General features: G+C 40.1%; 2 protein-coding genes across 6 annotated transcripts in view; one reads left to right on the top strand and one right to left on the bottom strand.

The window, feature by feature from the left end:
- LIMS2 (LIM zinc finger domain containing 2) overlaps nt 1-14,182 on the top strand; it is a 29,505-nt gene that overhangs the window by 9,077 nt on the left and 6,246 nt on the right. For all 5 annotated transcript variants that reach the window (XM_021544399.4, XM_085587100.1, XM_085587099.1 and 2 more), the window contains exons 2-4: nt 4,757-4,916; nt 5,815-5,881; nt 6,187-6,307. In XM_021544399.4, the coding sequence (XP_021400074.3) occupies nt 4,757-4,916; nt 5,815-5,881; nt 6,187-6,307 (348 nt within the window). The remainder of the gene's footprint in view (nt 1-4,756; nt 4,917-5,814; nt 5,882-6,186; nt 6,308-14,182) is intronic.
- On the bottom strand, nt 3,631-13,461 carry GPR17 (G protein-coupled receptor 17). The gene is made up of 2 exons (XM_021544398.3): nt 13,107-13,461; nt 3,631-9,148 (listed from the first exon to the last, which is right to left on the bottom strand). Exon 2 carries the CDS (start codon nt 9,115-9,117, stop codon nt 8,086-8,088), a length of 1,032 nt encoding a protein of 343 aa, XP_021400073.1. The 5' UTR covers nt 9,118-9,148; nt 13,107-13,461; the 3' UTR covers nt 3,631-8,085.

Raw genomic sequence — 14,182 nt, 5'->3', positions numbered from 1 at the left:
AGAAAAATGTTTATTTCACTGAGAGTTTGGTGCCTGCATGATGAAGGAAGATGTCCTGAGTGAAACAATGTTCATTCTTACTTAGTCAGTAAAGAAATATCTATCCAGAACTGAAAATTCAATGCAAGCATAAGGAGAAATGCTGAAAAGGTTAAGCTATGCACATAGTTTACCAAATGCACAACAAATCATGCATTAAACAAATGGGACATACTTTTTTCCCCAGCATTTTATGACAAGTTTAATAATAACCCAACTAAAGAAGTTAATTCAGTTTGGGAAAGTTGTCCAGATAAGTCAATTGTAGTGAAGAGATTTTGGAATGATAAGGGTAGTTTGGGGATGTTTTTCAGCAGTAGTTCATGAACTGACACCCTTCCTTTTTCTTTTGTCTTTGCGTTAGTCACTATCTGTGAAATTAATCATAAAGTCTGGTATTGTCCCACCAGATTTCATTTGTATCTTTGTCAACATTGAGGATTTTAAGCCACTAATTGTCAGCTGTGCTGTGGGGGTGGGAACCAGCCCCTCTCCTGGTCTGCTGTCATTTTTGGCTTGGTTGCTGCTATCTGTGGCACAAACAAGTGGTAATAGCTCTTGCAGTTTATTGTATCTGCCTGTGATACAAACCAGAATGTAATCATATTGTGATATTTTCTGTATACACTTGCTCCTACTGGTTTTAGGGTTTCCCAGCGTAAGTTTTGCTCTCTTGCTGAGGTTTGGATAATGCCCCGCATTCTTGTATCTCAAAGTATTGTCTTGCTTTCTTTATGTATTATCTGCAAGGTTTTGGGACTCTGTTAAATCAATTACTCATTCAGCATTGTGATGGAGAACTTGTGATACTAAAACCAAAAAGCTTTTGAAGCCAATTAAAGAAGATGTTTTTTTGGCTGGGCTTTTCTGACAGAAGCACTCTTCACTCCTGCAGTTCTTCCCTTCTGAGGCAAAATCTGAGACTGTTCATCTGTTTTCCTGATTGTCAAGTTGTCTGGTTCAAGACAATTTTGTCTTGTAGCCACGTTTAAGATAATGAAATCTGCAAATGTGATGGTGAAGACTGACTTATTCTGTCACCAGTGGTAAATCCCTGTGAACAAATGTTTTCAAACAGAGGTAATATTGACTTCAGTGATAGAAGGTGGTAAAATGCTTTCAAATATTCCAGTAGTGTTTGTACTTGTGGCACAGAATGGGTCTCCTAGATAATGCCCACTTCTTTTAAAGGAGGAATTTTTGTTTCTCTCTTTTTTGTTTGTTTTTGTTTGTTTGTTTTTAGTTTTTGGGTTTTTTTCCCATTTGGGACCTATGATGGTACTTTATAGTAAATATTTCTGAGAAGTTAAAGCATGAGAAACCTAGTTATAATGGTAAAAACATCTGTAAATCAGCTACTTTGTTAAAGATACAGCACATAATGATGAAAGATTGGGAAAAGCATTGTTTCAATACTGGTATTTTTTAGGGTTGTGCAGGACAGGATAACTTCAGGATGCTGATCTCATAGTGTTTTAGCAGCCTTTCCTGTCTTTGTGTCACCAGCTTATTGTTAAAACAGAGGAAGATTCTTTATTTTACTGAATAGCAAAAAATCAACGAGCAAACAGAATAGAAGTATTTTATATTGTGGACTGTCTTTTGTGGGACAGATTTGGGTGTAAATATCTGATGAGTGGCACAGCAAGTCAAACTTTTCAAAAGGATGGTTGTGGTGTTACTCTTTCTTTCCCCATGCTGCCAGCAGAAGTGCTTTTGCAGCAGTATAGTAAACTGAACCATAAAATTGCTGTGAATTAGCAAGGTGCTCCCTCTTCTTTCCAGCTTTGGTTAATTTGAACCTTGAGCTAGTTGAAAAATGCTTGGTTTTGTATAAACAGGAGGGCACACAGGGGTGTGTCCTCAGGGGAAATTAAGAAATTGGCAAATGTTGAAGTAAAACCTTTGAATAAATGCAAAGTCATATCTTCAGGGTATTGCTGAAGTGGCAAATTGTAGCTTGAATGCAAAACAATAAAACGTCTTAAGTGAAAATAGATGCAGAGCTATAAATAGAAAGAGATCAAGGATGCAAAACTCTTGGTGTGGATTGTCAAAGAGCTGCAGCTGCTGGTTTGCATTACAGGAGATACATTGGTGGGAGCTGATGTGGTTCACTTGACTTCTGGTAGTCTGACTCTTCCCAAAAATTTCAGTTGAGTTTTAGCTGAGGTAGAGAACCGAGTTGTTCTTTTTTGTACTAGTTCTTTCATTTAAATTTTCATGGACTAATAGTTTCTCTCATCTGCATAATGTGTCACTCATTAGCTCACCTGTGTGGACAGCTCAGACTGTATCATGATCATCTTTCTTATGCCTTTGAGGCAATCTTGTCAGCAGCAGCATCAACATCAGGGGAGCCCCTGTGTCTTCATTATCTTTCTTAGCAAGACAGCGGTGGGATTTGTGTGGGAATCCCTCCTGGTGTGTTTGGTGTGCAGTGTCACAGCTGCAGTGCCTTTTGGTGTCTGCTGTGCAGTGTCACAGCTGCAGTGCATTTTGGTGTCTGCTGTGCAGTGTCACAGCTGCAGTGCATTTTGGTGTCTGCTGTGCAGTGTCACAGCTGCAGTGCATTTTGGTGTCTGCTGTGGGGTGTCACAGCTGCACTGCATTTCATGCAGGAGAGTGGCTGTGTAGGTTGTAGTTGTTGTGAAATGCCATTGTGGAGGTGGCTGCTCTAGCAGAGTTCACCCTGCATGTTGATACTGGCGCTGGTGGGTCCCTTTGGAGAAAGAAAAAAGGAAGAAAATTAATGTTTTTAAAATGTTGACTTTTTGTTTGTAAAGGAAAAAACCCAACAAACACAACATAAGATGGTGCTTTGTTCTTAGTGTCTAGTGTGTAATAGTTGCTGGTTTGCCTGGTTTTTCTTCCTAGACGAGATTTTTCACTATAATTATATTAGTCTTTATTAATCTTGGCTGTTGGCTAGCTCCAGTGTTGGAATTTAAGGACTAAATTTTTCAATAGGGAAAAAGTACTTGAAGTGAAAGTTGTATTTTCAAATCCTGGTATAGATTTGTGTGGTGTAGGTGGAAGAGTGGTGACTAAAAACCAAGCTGATTAGGTGTTGGCTTTGCTGCAAACACTGATGTTTTTGTCCTGATCTATTCCTTTGGTACTGTGTCAAAATAAAAAATATTTCTTTAACCTATGATCTCTAGTTTATGAAATTAGAGGGTTTCCTCTTGTCCATAATTCCAGTCCATGTCTGTTTTTTTTTTACACATCATTTGTACTGCAAGAAGGAAACAAGTTGTAACAAATTTTTGCTAAATTGGTACTCCATTCTTGAGACTATTGTGGTCTGTCTTGGTTTTTGCCTCCCTTGGAATTGCAGTGTAGAAAGAAAGTCTGGTTTTACTGAGGGGTTGCTCTAGGTCACAGCCTAGGATGTGCCCTAGGTGTCCCCTCTGCAGAAGGGAGACTCTTGGCTCTGCTCAGCCAGCTGGAATCGGGGCTGGTTGTGCTACCTCAGGAGTGTGAGGCTGCTCCCTGCTTATTGCAGTTGTGCTCAGGGCACGAAGCCCTGCAATACAGACACTGTCTTGTTTTTGGGAGGGGATGTCTCTGACCAGAGGAAAGAGAATCTTCTGCTCCTAGAAAACTTTATTGAATCACTGTTTTCCATGAAGAAGTGGGGAAAAGTAGCATGTTGGGTTGTTGAGTGACATGAACAATGGAAAATCAGTTCAGAGTAACTTTGAATCTAAAAAGAGAGAAGAAAGCTTTGTAAAGCAAGCTGTCTTTCATTTTATGCATATATTACCTATCTCAGGAAAAGTACTATAAAAATAGTTTGAAGATTTTTTTTTAACATGGTGGCAGTTTTTTATACTTCCCCCTATTCCAATAATGGAATTCAAAAGGTGTCCAGAAGGCATAAAACAGTTTTTCTATATTTAAAAGAGTAATAATATTAAGGTTTTATACTATTGGATAGTGTGGAGGTTAAAAGAAAGACCACACTGCAACATGAAACTGAGATGTACCTTGTAATTTTTCCCTCCTAGCTTACATATGTGATAAACATTTTCAAACTGCATTAACTTAGATTAATGTGCTGGCAAGCATGAAAATTTTGTGGAAAAGGTTAGCGTGATTCCTTAGCTTAGATTAGATAAAGGGAATATTCTTTGTGATTTGTAAGTGTGGCTTGGGGGGGGTGGGGGGTGGGTTTAGCCTCATGCTCTGAGGGAATGAAGCTGAGACATTGGCCAAGCCAGCTAGAGAAACTTCTCCCTGCCCATAGCTTTGTAATGCTTTCACAGTTTGAACTAATTTGTCAGAAAGACAGGGGATTGTAGAGGGGGAAATGCTTTATTACTGCTGGCAGTTAAGGGGAGAGTGCAGTGGGATATCAGTGCTTACTACATATCAGAAGATCCATGTCCTGAGAACAGAAAGCCCAAGAAGTCAGGATCATTAGGTTTGCTGCTCTCCAAACTGCTGGTTTGTGAAAAATTGTGGGTATTTGCTATGAACTATTAGCAGGATGATGTAATGGGGTGAAATATTGGTGAAATAGCCAAAAGTGTACAATAGGTACATCTGCTACTTGACCTCATCTGCCACATATGAGTTCTCAGAACCTTATTTCTAACTCATGTCAGTGACTCATTAACTCATTGATTTTTTTTTTTTTTAATGTAAGAGGGAGTTAAAAGCAGCTGGAATGTTGTGTTTATACATGTTCTTACTCTTGCCTTTATTGCAGTAATATGTCTGATGCTCTGGCAAATGCCGTGTGCGAGCGCTGCCAGGTGCGGTTCGATCCTGCAGAGAGGATTGTGAACAGCAATGGGGAGCTCTATCACGAGAGCTGCTTTGTCTGTGCTCAGTGCTTCCGGCAGTTCCCGGAGGGACTCTTCTATGAGGTGAGTTCTCGGGCTGGTTGGAAGAGAAGAGAAATAGCTCTGGTAAAATGCAAGGAATTTTTAGCTTTCTTGCATGTTTAATTTCTTAGCCCTAAACATTTGTTGCCATTTTTTTTGAGGAGCTTCCAACTCAATTTCCCTCTTTTTCTTCTCACGTATTCCTCCGGTAACAGAAAAAAAAGCTGTTCTTTGGGTAAGACACATTTCAAAAAGAAAATAGTGTTTTGTTAATCATTACAGAATCACAAAATGGCTTGGGTTGGAAGGGACCTTACAAATCATCACATTACAAACCCTGCCATGAGCAGGGCCACTTTACACTGGAGCAGGTTGCTCAAAGCGTTGTCCAACCTGGCCTTAATATTTCATTAGACATAAGTGATTTTTTTGTCTTTATTTTTAGACATATTGTACCAAACGGATCCAGTTGGGCAACTAAAATAAGTGAACCCATTTAAAAGCTAGTTTGAATTTGTTTTTGCAAAATATGCATAAACATGTATTTTGAATAACACATTGTTTTAAACTTGCTGTATTTTATTTTGATGTGAGTTTTAGCGTCGTGTAGGAGAAATAGTAGTTCCGAACTAAACTAAAGCAAAAATGAAATTAAAGGCAACTATAAGAAAAGGATTGGGGTATTCTTCAGGATTTTTACCATCTTGTAGCATCATTGCTATTAATGTAGCTGTGCAAATTCACCATGAGGCTGAAGCCATATTGGATATTTATTTAATGAGAGCCTTTAGGAGTTGACAGGTGTGTAGGGGGCTAGAACTGGAAAATATAACTGACCTTGACTAAATGGCCATATCAATGGAAAATCATGCTGAACTGTCAAGATGTAAAAGTAGTTCAGTTATTCATAGGGGCTCCTTCTCTCTTGTTTTGCTTACAGTTTGAAGGTAGGAAGTACTGTGAGCATGACTTCCAGATGCTGTTTGCTCCTTGCTGCGGGGAATGTGGTAAGAAGTGGCAAATACCAACACCAGGGCTTGACAACTGCAGGGCTGTGCAAAGCTCGCAGCATTGCTGGGATATCCAGCCTTGGGCTGGGATTTTGGGGTTGTTTTAAGGAGTCAGGGGTTCTGGGTGAGAACAAAGTGTGATACCAGCAGTGATTTTGGGTTATTCTGGTTGTGGGAATAATTTGGAGTTTTTTCAAGTTAGACTGGAATAGTAATTATGAAATTAAAGTGGAAGGACTGTGAAGGACAGTAGATTTTGCTGAAACTGTTTTCTGCATGCATCTCCTGGTTTCCTTTTGCAGGTGAGTTCATTACTGGGCGTGTTATCAAGGCAATGAACAACAACTGGCACCCAGAATGTTTCCGCTGTGAGCTCTGCGACGTAACCCTTGCTGACCTGGGTTTTGTGAAGAATGCTGGCAGGTAAGATGGAGCAGGAGGTCAGAAAATTTTACCAGTATATTATTGATAGAGCTGGGAGATGCTGAGGGTGGTCAGTTTTACAGTGAGAAGGAAAGCTTGGAAAGGTACAGAAGAAACTTCAGGAATAACTTGTTAGGTAAGAAGTTCTTCATCCAATGAAGCATGTTCTTGTTTCCAACAAGAAACTCAAATTTTAGTGGCTAGTAAATGTGTTTTGGAAGAGAAAGGGATTTCAGGCAGAATGCTGCATAACAAGTGAGAAAAAGGGATTATGTGATCTCAGGCAGCTGTTTATCAAGTAAGCTGCTGAGCAGGAAATCAAGATGTAGCAAAAGGCCAAAAGAATAACAATGATTACAGCAAAGTCTTTTCAGCCTATGATTTCACCAGTCTTCAGAAATCATTTGTTTTAATGCAAAAATACAAGAATAAATCCTAGAGGTCAATTAATGCATTTAATTCAGAAATAAGAAATAAAAACACAGAAGAGAGCTTATATAAAAGCATACCATTATAAGAAAATAAAGCAATCCAGCAGTTAGCAGTGTTGCACAATTCAGAGTTAATTTTAGGCTTTCATAAGTTATGAGCAAAGCCTAATAGTTTCCTAGAGTTTATGTTTTCCCTAACTAAATGGTGAAGGAAGATAAGGTCATATACTTGTATCTGTCCAGCAAGGAGTCCTCTCAAGTCCCTCTTCTTTTTCATACTGCATGCAGCCTCTGTGCCTTAGTTTTTGAGCTGGGCAAAACTGATTTTCTTATGGCATCTCGTCTTGCTAGAATGGGCTGTTGGAATAGCACATTAGTTCAATAGTTCTGGGGAAGCAGTCAGGATAAAAGCAGTTCAAGCAAGATAAAGTATGTTTGATTCTGTAATTTGTGGACCAAATCTAAAATGGTAAGGAACTTGTTCCCAAAAGCATAGCAGAGAGAGGTGTGTGTATCTCTGTAACAATATTTTTCACCTGCCACATGATTTCCTATAATATTTATATCCATAGCATTGAAGCAGTCTTTTAGTAAATATTATTGGAAACTCTTGTGTTTGTTTTTTTCTCCTTTTCATTGTACCTGGTCTACCCTAGTCTGTGTGTCACTTCCAGGCATATTCTTCTGGATGCAATTTGTATCAGTGAGAATAAAGATAATCCCTTCTTTATCCGTAGTGAAGGAATAAGTCACAAAAAAGAACTGTAAACCATCTTAAAGCTAGGAATCTTTCCTGTCTTAATTCCTGTCCAGGCTGGATTAGTTGCTTCATTCTGGTCTCTTTTCTTTTTCTTGACACCATTTAGTACCAATTTTCTCTATATTACATGTAAACACTTTGAATTCAGAGAATTGAACAAGATGTGCAAATGTGGAAGTTTTTTCATCAGGCAGGTCTGTCTTAGGAGTGGTTCTATACTGCTGGCACAATGTGAAATTTTAAATAAGGCTGTATGCATTGTGCAGAGGAAGTAGCTTTGGGAATTGGGTTCTTTGAAAAAAAAAAAAGGCATTTCCCTCATTGTCCCCTTCCCTATTCCTAAGTGCTTAACCCTCAGTTTGATTCCTTGGAAACCAGAACTGTCCTTCTGTTTTCAGTTTCAGCAATACAGACACATGTGTTCTCTATGGTCAAGGGGTTCTTGTTAATGGCAGCCCCATGAAAACAACAGAACTTCCCTTCTCAGGATGAGTTTGACTCTGGTTGGGCTGTCTTGCTGCATATTTGTGCTCTCAGCTGATACTGGTGGAAGAGTATTCTTAAGATGAAGCGCTGACAAGTCATGTTCACAGTTCAGATTTAGCACTTAGTGAGCTTTCATTTGTCTTACCCTCATATGTTTGAGGCAACATTATGGTCTTTTTAATGCAAAACAGATTGCACAAAGCCTCACGGAATTTCTCAGCTACAAAAAAATACATGATGGGGTCAAAGGCCCCGTTGAGGCTGGTGAGGCAGGAGGTGATGCGGTTGCTGAGGGCCAGGAGACGCTGTGTTTCACAGGAAGCTTTGGTCCCGTTGTAATGGAGAATATAAATGTAGCGATTGACGTGGTAAGGTACAAAGCAAATTAGAAAGATCATCAAGACCATGATGATCATTTTGACAGCTTTCTCCTTCAGGTGTTTCTCAACTCTGTTCCCACTCTTCAGGCTCTGGATGATGAGTAAGTAGCAAGTCACAGTAGTAACAAAGGGGAAGGTGAATGCCACTGCTAAGGACACGAGGGCGTGGCGTGAGGCCTTTTCTCTGTAGAGCTGCAGGCAGACAGTTGTGTTTTTCATCTGGACTGTCTGCACACTGAGCAGCAGAGGTGCCATTGCCACACCAACAATGACCCACAGAAAGACACATGCCACGTGGGCATAGCGGGACCTGCGGAGCTTGATGGATTTCACAGGGTGCACAATGGCCAGGAAACGGTCAACACTGATGCACATCAGGAAGTAGATACTGGCATACATGTTGAGGTAAAAAAGGAAGCCGGTGAGTCTGCATGGGATCTCACCAAATGGCCAGTGGTTACCAGAAAAATGGTACACCAGCCGGGTGGGGAGTACCAGCACAAAAGACAGGTCAGCCACAGCAAGATGCATCAGGAAAATGTTGGCAGGTGTGCCTGACTTTTGGTCCCGGATAAAAAGCCAAAGAGCCAGGGCATTGCCAGCAAAAGCCAGGATGAAGTCCAGGAAGTAGAAAGTGGCAAAAATCATGTTCTCAAGGTGTGTCTCTTTCCCACATTGCTCTGATGTTTCCAAACTGAAATTTGATTGATTTGAGCAGTTGAAGAGCAGGCTTGAAGCTGCAGGCCCATTCATGTTTCCCCACAATTCTGAAGAAGAAGCAGCCCTAAAAGTGAAAGAATTAAGACATATTAAGAAGAGCCTGAGTTTGTGGAAAACAAAACAAACCCTGAAAGACTGAAAAACCCACACATGAAAGTCAGCAATGTCTCCTGTTTGCTAGCATCAGTGTTTGGTATGACGGGTCAGTCTGAATTTAAATGTTATATTGGAATTCTGAATACCCTCTGTTTTGCTAGATTTACTAGAACAGTAATTCCTGTGGAAAGAGCCCCAGTGAAGAGTTGGCTAGCTGATGATGAGCTTGTCATCAGCCCATGCTGAGGTTAGTTTTATAACCAGGTAGTGAGATACTTGTGTGTCTGATGAAGAGGAGTAGGAGTGAGTTCTGTATATCTAACTAGAAAGTACTTTGCATGTTTCAATTTGAAAGCCTGATTCAGGACTAAGGAGTTCCTGATGAATCAACTTTTCTGAGCACAGGTATCTGTTGTAAGGTGATCTAGCTTAGAGTATCTGGCTTGTTTTTAAAAGAGATAAAAGATAGGTCAAATATTACTGTTATTTTTTAAAAAAACACAGGGTTCCTGAAAACCTTTGAGCATTATTTTAGTTTACAGTCCTGTGTTTAAGGCAAATGCACCTAGTTCTAATATAGGAGATGGGTTGCAGCATCTCCTGTGACACTGAATTGACCCAGGGAAGATTTTAAATAATGCCCATGCTGTCAGTCACCTCTCAAAGTGTCATCCTTCCCTGCAGCTTTTGTCTTCTACCATAGCTCTCTCTTTTCCTGCCTCAAAAGCCTGAGCTCCACTGTAGCTTATCCAGGGCCTTTTCCAAGTAGAAGCTTAGCAAAACTGGTCTTAGCTTTGCCAGTCTCTGTTTGCAGTGTCCTGAACAGCATCAACAAGAAATGTGATAGGATTTTCAGAGCACCTACCCATGGCTTTTTATACATTGCTTGTCTGTGGGTATGGGTGATAGGGAAATGCCGGTGGTCTGAAGTTCTAGCATTGTCTTTATTACTTGAATTCCTCAGAAGCGTTACAGTTTTTGCAGCAGTACCTCCATTTTGCTCACCCTTGCATTTTGTACTGACTGACAATTTCTCCATAAAATACTCAATACATTTTTTAATACATCCATTATGCACTGCATCCAGGTCCCCAACAGAACTCATTGTTCAGATACCTGAAAATATTTGGATCACAGAGAACTGAGATGAATTAAGGCCAAACAAATATATTAGAAAATGTAAGACATTTCCAAGGTAATTAATATCTTCAGTTTGGCTGCTGTTACTTCCGTGAACAGAAAACTGGAATAACTGGAGATTAGTGTCCTGAATCATTTCTGTTTGGTTCACAATTGAAGAGAAAGGCAACAGCTGGAAGACTGGATGAAATTCAGAAATTGGAAGTTCTTCCTGTGGCCACAGAGGGCCCTTCTTACTTCATGCATTGCCTGGATACCCTTCTGGATTTGAGTAGTTACAACAAGTTGCTATCTTGCCATTACTTGCAATTGCATGTGCAAGGAAGACTGTGCAGCCCTTTTGTTCTTATCTGTAAAAATACTCGTGAAATTGTGCTTTTATATGCAAAAGGAAAATGCCCTGCTGATTTTTTTTTTTTGTCTGAAGGTCACAAGTTTACAGAGGTGACCATAGTTTTTTTGTTTATATTATTCATGTGTCCCTTACAAAGTAAAACCTGCAAGTATTCCTGAACCCAAGAGTTTAAAATTTGTATGGGGTAGTAACATTGACTCACATATTTGTCCTTCTTGTATGGAAGTAGTTAAAATATGTATTTTTTTGTTGTGTACCAAAAGAGAAACATGTGAGACTGTGCCGTTTTACTGGCTGTTAATTTATGATGGTGTTTATCACCTCATGTTCTAACTAACATCCCGTTTTTTTCATGTCAGGCCCATTGTTTAATTATGCTTTTCATCTGTAAAAAGTGTAAATCAGATGATCTTTGTGTACACACCTGCTGGGGATAGTCTTATGGCTAAATGTTGCTCTATCCATGTGACACCTGAGCAAGCAGTAAACACTGGCTTGGAGCAGCTGAAAAAGGAGAAGCCAGGGTTGTCTGATGGAACAGACTGGGATAGCACTTCTTATTGGTAGTGCTTTAAGTCAGTTCCCAAAGTGAAGGAGTGAGCAGACTTTTCCCTGTTTCCAAGCTACTTATCAGGGGTTTAGCAGCATGGTACACTGAACTGATTCATTTGAGTTGATTTCCTAAGGCAGATCTTGGAAATTCAGATTCAGCTGCGTATCAGTGCCAGACTTAGAACAGGCAACACTTCAAAGTTGAGAGTTTTATCCTCACTGATGACAGCATTGAGTCTGCTATGGATTTCTATATGGACGTGCTTTCAGTGCAAAATGTTGTGGGTTGGAGTAGAAAAGAGAACGTCAGAGCTATCTGGAATCCCAGTATGTCAGTGTCAGCAAGAAGAGAGTCTTAGAACTGATGATAAAATTGAAATAGATTCAGTCTTTGCAAATGACGGCCTTCATAGGAGAGCTGCTGTTATCTAATTTACTTTTTAAAGCAAGATAAAGTGAGATGTTTTTCATTGTCTCGTTAGAAGTTATAGAAAAAGTGGCCCTCTTTCTAATTTTTCTTATATTTTAAGTTAAAAGGAAATTTTAGTTACAGCTTTAATGTTTTGGTTTTTTTTTTTTAGTTAATGGGTGAAATAGTGGTGTAGCAGTTGAGTAGGTTCAGAAAAAGCCAACATGTCACTAGAATTAATTTTTGGGCTTATTTTTAGGCCTTACATGTTTTCAACAGAATACTACAACTTTAGATAAGTAATAATTCTCTGACAGTGTGTTCTCTAGAACGTGTTGAAAGCCCTTTACAGTTATTTGCAATTCCACTTCTATTCTCCTTGGGTTTATCCTATAAATTTTAAATAAATGTGTTTAGTGTTTTTATGCTTACAGACAAAACACTGGGATTCCTATAGTCTGTATAAATTCTAAGAACAAACTAGCAACCTTTACAAATGACCTAGAATGTGTAGTCTGTGTTAAGCTATATGGTGCAAGAGGCTTCCATTCCACAGACAGAAAACTCTTTTAGGAGTTTGGCTCATTATCCAATAATTTCTGCTTGGACTGCACTCTTGATGTTGTGTGAATATTTAGTGATTTACGTATTGCTGAACAGAGCACTGTTCTGGAACGAGCCATTATCCCAGGCCTCCCAGGGCTGAGCTGAAACAAGGATGTCACTGCTCGTTTGAAATACATGCATGCACACTGACCGTATTTCATGCCCTGTTTCTCTTCTGCTCAGAAACAAGCAGGAGAGCAATCCACAAGGCTGTCAGTATAGACATAACACAGTTGCTCTTTCAGCAGATACTCTGTCTGTCGTTAATGAAAGAACTAGCAGGAAAAATCTCTAGCTCATTATACACAGTTATCTGGCTAGTTTGGAGTTTTTGTTTGCCCCGCAGATAAACTGACCTGTATGTTAGGTATCAGAAATTCCTGTTCTTGCCTTCAGCTAGAGCAGTTTTTGGTATGATTTTAGTGGGTTTGTGTGTTTTATGATTATGACTTTAGTGTCTTGTCAAATAAGTGTTTTTTGTCTTCCACTCAAAAGTACACTTCATTAGAAATAGTCCATTTCTGACTGAAGTTTTTCTCCTGAAAATCACTCTCTATGCTGAGCCTGTATTTCAGTTTAAATACTTGGTTATTGTGAGCATCAAAGCAGTATCCGAGAGCACTAGACATGCCATACATTAGGTACAAAAGTTTGAAAACCTTTTTTGTTTTGAAGGAGTGACATAAAGATGAGAAAATTATTCTTTGAAGTTCAGAAAATGCTGCCTATTCTTATTTTCAGACATATCCATTATATTCATCTGCCTCAGTATGTGTTCTACTCCTCATTGGCACCAGCTAAAACTAATGCCATTAGGAAAGCTCCTAAAAAAAAAGCTCCTACTAACAAAAGTTGGTCTCTTACCTCTTTACAATGCCGTCCTGGGGGTGAAGTGTAGGGTCCTTTTGGGGAATATCTCAATGAACTCTTCTGATGACAGCAAAGGTAGAAACAGCAGAGCAAACAAGGTGATTCCAAGAGAGTACAAAGTTGCAGAGTTGCTGAGAGCAGAGAGGGGAGCCCCTCTATATAGTGTCCTGCTTGTTCTGATAACACATTATCAGTCAGTCACACAACAGAGCAGCAGAGAGGACACCCCAGCACTGAGGAGCAGTCTTCATCCCAGCTGAGCTCTTGGCACTGGGGCTGCTGCTGGTATAGATATGAGTATGCTGCATGAATATGCCAGTGTTCATGCTGCTTACTAAAGGCTGCTACTGAACCTCTAGCCCTAAACACAGAATCTTTGGAGTCCCCTGATTATTTTAGGAGGGTGGAGAGATGCATTGTTTGGGGGAAATCTAGTATTAACAGACACAACAGGACACTTCAGGATGGGATAATTCCATAATGGTGGAAAGGGGGAGGGGGAGAGGGTTAGGGAGAGGGGAGGCTGCTATGGTAACAGCTTAGCCTGTCCAGCACTTCCCTTCGCTTCCAATAGAGAGGGCCTGTGGGAGGGCAGAGGGTTTGTGAGTGGGGAGGGGGTTGATAATGGTTTATCAGTGCAAATGGCTGAAGGCGTCTCTTTCAGCTGAATGAGAGGGGTCTCTTTCAGGACTCTTGCTTTGGGGTCCCCATGTCCAGCCCTGTATAATTACTCTGCATTTGACAGTGCTGAGTAAAATTGATGCCTTTATGCTGAGATGAGCACAGCTGTGTGTTTCCTTATAATGGGGTGCTGTCTGCTTTTTCTGGACTCTGTCTGGGCGGACAGTAGTTCCAGCCCCAGGCAGAGACACTTGCTGACAGAAATACTCAGATTTGGAGAGAATAATAATGATACTTAGCACTTAGACAGACACCTGCCAGCTGAGAGTCATAAATGTTTGAGGCCTCACAACAACATGAGTTGTATTCTTATCCTCATTTCACATACCTAATGGTAAGTAATTAATCAGGGCAGAATTTTGGAAGGTGCCCTGTGAAGAACCCACTAC

The sequence above is a fragment of the Lonchura striata genome, chromosome 9, assembly GCF_050655825.1.
Source record: "Lonchura striata isolate lonStrDom1 chromosome 9, ASM5065582v1, whole genome shotgun sequence".
NCBI classification, from domain to species: domain Eukaryota; kingdom Metazoa; phylum Chordata; class Aves; order Passeriformes; family Estrildidae; genus Lonchura; species Lonchura striata.
This window is presented reverse-complemented; position numbering and strand designations above follow the sequence as displayed.

Bases quoted from the DNA above. Each gene is read 5' to 3' on its own strand.
- GPR17 (XM_021544398.3), bottom strand. From the start codon at position 9,117: ATGAATGGGCCTGCAGCTTCAAGCCTGCTCTTCAACTGCTCAAATCAA.